This window comes from Scardinius erythrophthalmus (genome assembly GCF_964197995.2).
Source record: "Scardinius erythrophthalmus genome assembly, chromosome: 12".
NCBI classification, from domain to species: Eukaryota; Metazoa; Chordata; class Actinopteri; order Cypriniformes; family Leuciscidae; genus Scardinius; species Scardinius erythrophthalmus.
This window is the reverse complement of record NC_138232.1, coordinates 13,825,496-13,833,806: the sequence shown is the minus strand read 5'-3', so window position 1 is coordinate 13,833,806 and position 8,311 is coordinate 13,825,496. Positions and strand designations below refer to the sequence as shown.

General features: G+C 37.6%; 1 protein-coding gene across 1 annotated transcript; it reads left to right on the top strand.

The window, feature by feature from the left end:
* Positions 1 to 2,705: 2,705 nt before the first annotated feature.
* On the top strand, positions 2,706 to 6,878 carry rhcgl1 (Rh family, C glycoprotein, like 1; the record flags this gene model as incomplete). Its single annotated transcript, XM_081379728.1, has 11 exons — positions 2,706 to 2,892; positions 3,000 to 3,192; positions 3,375 to 3,525; positions 3,610 to 3,757; positions 4,401 to 4,567; positions 4,647 to 4,784; positions 4,998 to 5,134; positions 5,285 to 5,409; positions 5,501 to 5,574; positions 5,685 to 5,761; positions 6,863 to 6,878. The coding sequence occupies 11 exons, from the start codon at positions 2,706 to 2,708 to the stop codon at positions 6,876 to 6,878; spliced, it is 1,413 nt and encodes a 470-aa protein (XP_081235854.1).
* Positions 6,879 to 8,311: the final 1,433 nt, after the last annotated feature.

The following is an 8,311-nucleotide window of genomic DNA, read 5'->3' as shown; positions in this document are numbered from 1 at the left end:
TGCAAAGTTTTGAGGAATTTCATTGAGATTTAGGGGTGCCACCTAACACATGAACTTTGGCGAAATTACGAAAAATGTGCAATTTTTTGTCTAATTCCCAAAAGGTTGACCTGGAAATATTGAGTACAGTGACCTTTTATACAGTAACATGTTCTATAGGGTTATCAAAGTAAAAGTTGTTTGTTTGCGCTTTGGGCAACTTGGGCATTCCTCAGAATTCAACTTTCAAGATTGTCCATTCATTTGTCCTATATAGACAAAATGAATGGAGGTCAGTGGGACATGTTCACGTGGCCTTACCCTGTTAATTTACTGTAACAACTACAATGCTACTCTCAATACACATGAGACATCTACAGTGGGGAGAACAAGTATTTGATACACTGCAGATTTTTAAGGTTTTCCCTCTTACAAAGCATGTAGAGGCAAAAAGCAAAAATCCAGAAAATCACATTGTATGATTTTTAAGTAATTAATTTGCATTTTATTGCATGACATAAGTATTTGATACATCAGAAAAGCAGAACTTAATTTTTGGTCCAGAAACCTTTGTTTGCAGTTACAGAGATCATACGTTTCCTGCAGTTCTTGACCAGGTTTGCACACACTGCAGTAGGGGTTCTGGCCCACTCCTCCATACGGACCTTCTCCAGATCCTTCAGGTTTCGGGGTTGTCGCTGGGCAATATGGACTTTCAGCTCCCTCCAAAGATTTTGTATTGGGTTCAGGTCTGGAGACTGGCTAGGCCACTCCAGGACCTTGAGATGCTTCTTATGGAGCCACTCCTTAGTTGCCCTGGCTGTGTCTTTCGGGTCGTTGTCATGCTGGAAGACCTAGCCACGACCCATCTTCAATGCTCTTACTGAGGGAAGGAGGTTGTTGGCCAAGATCTCGCGATACATGGCCCCATCCATCCTCCCCTCAGTACGGTGCAGTCGTCCTGTCCCCTTTGCAGAAAAGCATCCCCAAAGCATGATGCTACCACCCCCATGCTTCACGGTTGGGATGGTGTTCTTGGGGTGGTACTCATCCTTCTTCTTCCTCCAAACATGGCGAGTGGAGTTTAGACCAAAAAGCTCTATTTTTGTCTCATCAGACCACATGACCTTCTCCCATTCCTCCTCTGGATCATCCAGATGGTCATTGGCAAACTTCAGACGGGCCTGGACATGCGCTGGCTTGAGCAGGGGGACCTTGTGTGCGCTGCAGGATTTTAATCCATGACGGCGTAGTGTTTTACTAATGGTTTTATTTGAGACTGTGGTTCCAGCTCTCTTCAGGTCATTGACCAGGTCCTGCCGTGTAGTTCAGGGCTGATCCCTCACCTTCCTCATGATCACTGATGCCCCACAAGGTGAGGTCTTGCATGGTGCCCCAGACCGAGGGAGATTGACCGTCATCTTGAACTTCTTCCATTTTCTAATAATTGCGCCTACAGTTGTTGCCTTCCCACCAAGCTGCTTGCCTATTGTCCTGTAGCCCATCTCAGCCTTGTGCAGGTCTACAGTTTTATCCCCGATGTCCTTACACAGCTCTCTGGTCTTAGCCATTGTGGAGAGGTTGGAGTCTGTTTGATTGAGTGTGTGGACAGGTGTCTTTTATACAGGTAACGAGTTCAAACAGGTGCAGTTAATACAGGTAATGAGTGGAGAACAGGAGGGCTTCTTAAAGAAAAACTAACAGGTCTGTGAGAGCCGGAATTCTTACTGGTTGGTAGGTGATCAAATACTTATGTCATGTAATAAAATGCTAATTAATTTTTTTAAAAATCATACGTGATTTTCTGGATTTTTTGTTTTAGATTCCATCTCTCACAGTTGAAGAGTACCTATGATAAAAAATTACAGACCTCTTAAGTAGGAAAATCTGCAACATCGGCAGTGTATCAAATACTTGTTCTCCCCACTGTATACTCTGAATATGACATTGTCCACTCTAGAATACTGTTGATGTTAAGCTTAATAGCTTAGCTAACATAGATAGCAAACGGTTGCTAGCTAACGTTAGCTAGATGTAATGAGCACCAAATACCTATAAATATGACTTAAATGACTTATGAGTATACAAAGTATACAAAGACACAACTACAGATATGATAGTAATATGTAATAATACATACCCAACACAGAAAGATCACCTCAAACAGAAAGATCACCTCAGTTTTCTTGAGCTGTAGTATTGTTTACCTCAGATCTCCATGATCTCCATTGAGCACTGTTAACCACTTTATCCAACAAAAACAGATGTGCGGTGGCACCCCTAAATCATCATGTACTGGAAAAATATTTTGCATGTGTTGTTTCTACATATATTGGAACACTTTTAGCACCCAGCCATATCAAAATTCAAGAATTGTGTTTTTTGATGCACCCTAATATATATATATATATATATATATATATATATATATATTTGTTATAGTATCTGAAATTGTCTGCAATGTGTTTGCCTATTCTGTATTCAAATCACCTTAATCAATTACACAAGAACACGGATACCATCTCTTCCTTTTCCTCAACGTTATGTCATAAGTATGTGTGTTTATGAGTATGTCTTTGTAGGAGTGGCTAGCTGATGATGTCCTGACACACCTCCAGACCTTACTATAAAACCTTTATGACAAAAGGTGAGTAACATGTTCCTATTGAAAGGAATGTCACTGTCATCTCCAGAACCTCTCTTTGGGAAAATCAACAAGACTTAAAATGACCAAAAACACCAATATTCGAATCAGTCTTCCAGCAGTCTGCTTTGTCTGGCAGACTGCCATGATCATCCTTTTTGGTGTGTTCGTTCGTTATAATGAGGAGTCTGACACCCATTGGATCGAATACAAAAGAAGAAAAAATATTTCCACGAATTTAGAGAATGACTTTTACTATAGATATGCAAGTAAGTAACATCACCAGCATGTTTCACTGCAATGTGTTTAATTTACTGCAATTCATCTCATAATCATGTACATATTCACACACTAACTTTGTTTTCTGTTTCCTCAGGTTTTCAGGATGTGCATGTGATGATCTTTGTTGGTTTTGGATTTCTCATGACCTTTCTTAAGCGTTATAGTTTCGGTGGGGTTGGCTTCAATTTTCTCATCGCAGCTTTTGGAATTCAATGGGCTCTGCTGATGCAAGGCTGGTTTCATTACCTTGACAGTGATGACTGGAAAATAAAAATTGGGATTGAGAAGTAATTGATTATTGTAATCTACTTATTGTCATTACTGATATGTTCACCTGCATGTTTATGCCTCCTAACCCTAGTGTCACATGACTGATTCGATGTGATTCACTGTTCCATTTTAGAAGAAATGCTTAATATATGCATCTTTAATCTGTAACTAAAGAATTTCACTGTCATTTTTCAATCAGCCTTATCAATGCAGATTTCTGTGTGGCTGGCTGTCTCATTGCATATGGCGCTTGTCTTGGAAAGGTCAGTCCAGTGCAGCTGATGGTTCTTACTCTGTTTGGAGTCACCCTGTTTGCAGTTGAGGAATATATAATTTTAGAACTCCTTCATGTAAGTTTTAATCTCCCTATTTTATCCCAACGAATAACATCATTGCTGGAATTTATCGTTTTTGATGGCTTCATTCATGCACAGGTGAAAGATGCTGGTGGTTCCATGGTCATCCACACTTTTGGAGCATATTATGGTTTGACCATATCTTGGATCTTATATCGACCTTTGCTTTCTCAGAGCAAAAATTATCAAGGATCTGTATACCACTCGGATGTGTTTGCAATGATTGGTGAGTAGTGAAAGAAGGCGTTTCTCAGCTTCCTCCTGTTGTATTAATCAAGCTATAACAAAAGGCACTAGAAGAGCTGATGAATTTGCAAGATTGTTTACATTTAAGTACACAATTATTCAAAATAACCACTTCAGCAAATGGTGCACTTTTCAATTTAATCATATTTTGCCTTTTCAAAGCCTCTTAAAGGGATAGTTCACCCCAAAGTTAAAATTTACTCACCCTCAAGTTGGTCCAAACATTGACTTCCATAGTATTTTTTTTTCCATACTCTGGAAGTAAATGTTTACCCATATTCAACAGTTTGGTTACCCAAATTATTATACTTTTGTGTTCAGCAGGAGAAAGAAATTCATACAGGTTTGGAACAACATCAGGGTGAGTAAATGATGACAGAAAAAAAAGAAACAAAATCTGATCAGATTGCAACATTTAAAAAAATATTAAATGTTAGATTGATTCAAATTTCACCCTTTTGGCTATGAGGAAACATGTTGTGCTTTTTGTTGCTATTTTAGTCTTTTGGAAGAATATAACATTTAAAAGGGCATATTACCCCAGGGGCCTTTGCCTATTGAATCCAATAAGCTATCAAAACATTGGGAACTGTTCCTAATTTTCTTCCATCTCCCTTTATCAGGCACTCTCTTTCTGTGGATGTTCTGGCCCAGTTTTAATTCTGCTATTGCAGATCATGGAGATGGTCAGCACAGAGCTGTTATAAATACATACCTCGCACTGGCCTCATCAGTTCTCACTACCTTTGCCATTTCAAGTCTATCACAGAAACATGGAAAGCTTGACATGGTAAATTTCTGGAGATTATCTATGATATCTGAGTTGATCCTTATTTATACATAAAATAACATTTTCTTGACTTTTTCAGGTACATATTCAGAATGCTACTTTGGCTGGTGGTGTTGCGATGGGAACAGCTTCAGAGTTCATGATTACACCGTACGGCTCTCTGATAGTGGGATTCTGTTCAGGCATTGTTTCCACACTTGGATATCTGTTTCTGACTGTGAGTTTTGCATGTTTTACAGTACTGAAATTGCTCATATTGAAGTAAAGGAAACATCTATTATATATATTTTTTTAAATGTAGATGGTTTGAAATGTTTTTATTTACTGTATAATGCTAATTGCCAAACATTTTGAAATTTATTTGAAGTCTAAAGTATTGACAGTATAAGCACGTATGCAACCATAATCTTTTATGCATTTTCCTTATCAGCCTTTTATGGAAAAAACTCTGAAAATACAAGACACTTGTGGTATACATAACCTGCATGGAATGCCTGGAGTTATCGGTGGTATCGTTGGAGCTATTACTGCAGCTTCTGCCAGTGAGTCAGTTTATGGAAAAGAAGGGTAAGTTTGTGTCAGTCAGACAGACAGACTGATTTTATCTACATATATAAATATACACAGAGTCACAGTTGGCTTCTGTTTGGACTGCTGCAGAAAATAAAACGAAAGAAAACTATCACATGACTCCTTAATACTGTGTTTTCTGTTCAGGTTGATTAACACGTTCGACTTCAAGGATGCCGTTGCTAACAGGACAGTCAGCATTCAGGGTGGTCACCAGGCAGCAGGTCTCTGTGTAGCAATAGTATTTGGTCTTGCAGGTGGAGCTTTGGTTGGTGAGTGCAAATAAAGTTGAACAGTAAACTAAGTGTTTTTAGATAATAATATGCGTTAGAGCTGACATTTTTATGCTGTTTAATTTTACAGGTGGGATATTAAAGCTGTCAATCTGGGGTGACCCAGCAGATGGCAACTGCTTTGATGATGAGGTTTATTGGGAGGTGAGAAAAGTGTTTTTGTTGATTAACTACGTGATATCAAGTAAAACACTGATTTATTTGAGGTTTTCTCTGTAAAAAGTATACATATAATCATTGGTATTTATTCTAAGGTTCCTGAGGATGAGGATGAGAATATTCCTGCCTCTAGACACCCAAACATGAACCACGTAAGAAGCATGGAAGATGTGTGAGTATACATTAAATCACTTAATCTATTCATGAATCCCTCTTTGCAGGATAGAAACATCCTTCCATATTTCATCATAATCAGGGTGACAAAATACAAGTAAAACTACTTTTAGCAATTATACTGATAAATGTCCAGTGTGAAATTACTATCAAACTACAATTGAGACTTAAGAAATTGCTGTTCAAAATTATTTTATGTAAATACTTTTTTTTTTGTAAAACTGTTGACATCTCTCATGTAAACAGATATCAACGAAGTAATGTGTAGAGGGGGGGAAACTGCCTAAAAACTCTTCACTTCCTGAAGAACTTCAACTCTGAATGATGATTGAATAAGAATCATGAAGGACTGACAGACTGATTATATAAGCTACTGCATGGGAATTTTTAAGTCTGTCATGTGCTGTGGGTTGTACAATGACAAAATACTAAAGCTTCTGGCCTCTAGCACCTGAATAACCTGTGTTGCCACTGCTGCTTCCACAAAAACAAATTCAAACAGTGGGTTTATTTCCTTTTTGAATTCTTTACATTCCTACTACACCAATGATGTCTTTGAATGATCTTTGTTTGTAATGTGACTTTCTATACTGGTTCGATTTTAATAGAGCTTTCTTTTTGTATTGTTAATTATTATAATATAAATATATAATATATAATCTGTTCGGGGTAAAGAACAAGATTTATTGACTGTGTGACAATTTAACTACCCATGTTATTTAACATTGTGATAAAACCTACCTAATAAAGTCAGTTATTCTTTATTATATATATCGATTTCATCGTTTTTTTATACTTTTGAATGCTGAAGGACATTGATGCTATAACGTGATTGACTTTGACAGGTGAATTTGAATGCTTGCCTGAGGCCTCTGTTTGACGTAACTTGTTGTGAGCAAAAGAAACGTGTTACTGTTGAGAGCTACTAATCCATCAAAACTCTCTGGGCAAAAGCCCAATTTATTAAAATAATAAGTGGTCATTCCCATCAGACAGCATAAGATCTCTCTAGATTATATTTTGGAATCATTCTTTGCAATTATTGTCAGTAAATTGTTGCATGTATATTCTCTTTTGTATTCCCTTTATTCTTTCTCAGCCGCAAACCTTTCTAACAGTACGTGTCACTCCAAACAAATAATGTTTATGACATATGACAGTCGTCGTGGGTAAAGTTATGGTTAGGATTGGAGTTAGGGATGCTGTTAAAACAAACAAAAATCATTGCACATGCATAAAACTGAGAAAAGAGAACAGGCTCTATGGACCAGATCAGTTACACACCTGGTGTATTTTGCTCTAATTGACCTAAACTATTTGCCAATAGAAAGCACTTAAAACGTGGTAACTAGGATGGGAGGAGGCAACAAGTAAGATAGAAATTTTAGCAGAAGACCTTGAGATAGAATTGTTAATTGTACACTGATACTAGCCGACAATGCTCTGTGCAGACTAGATTATATGTGCATGTCTGTCCTTAAAATTGACAGATGAGGCTCCAAACTGACATTTGGTAACATTTAATTTTGATGGTCCCTTTTGAATATTATGTTGACTAACTTTGCAACTACATATAGATAGATAGATTGATTTATTTACACTGTTCCACTCCTCTTGCAACTAGTAGCACTGGCGGGTAGCACTTGTCTCACAGTTAGGTCACTATCAAAGCAGCAATTTTTGAACAATGCCAACCATGGACGAGAATCAGAAGACGTGGATCGACTCACTGAAGCAAAAGTTAGCAAAGATGATAGTAACGAAACGGTAAAATAAATTAACCACTCAGACCACTGGAATGCAGCTAATTAAAGGGCACCTATTATGCCCCTTTTTACAAGATGTAATATTGGTCTTGGGTGTCCCCAGAATGTATTTGTGAAGTTTCAGCACAAAATACCCCACAGTTAATTTATTATAACCATTTGAAAATGTCATTTTTGGGGCCTGTTTTAAAAAGAGCTGTTTTGGTGTGTACCACCTTAAATGTAAATGAGCTGCATATCCCCGCCCTGCTGGTCCCAGATGATGAAGAGAGTCCGGCACAGAATAAACACAAAAGAGAATGGACTAAACGTCTCGGAATGGTTTTTTGATATATTTATGTACTTATAAAGTTTTAATCGTGTCCCCTTTGCAATTATGGATGTGCAACACACACACACACACACACACACACACACGAATTGTGATAATGTTCGCGCAATTGTTTGAAACTACACACACACAAATACTGTGATAACGTTTGCTAAGTACAAACGATTTTTTTTTTCTTAAGTACAAACGAAATTATATTTATGCCAGGGGTGCTGTTGCGTCATGTTGATATTACTTGTCGTACAGGTGCTTATGTGGCAAATGTGAGAAGATGGCTACAGAACCAGAAAACATATGCTGCAGAGAGATAGACATTTATATACTGTCTATGGAGATAGAGCATGTATTAATTTATTTACATTTGCAATTGCTGCAAAAAATGATACGTGACATAAAACTGTCTGACGTTGTTTGTTGAGACATCCTATGACGACGACAATAAATAGCTTAG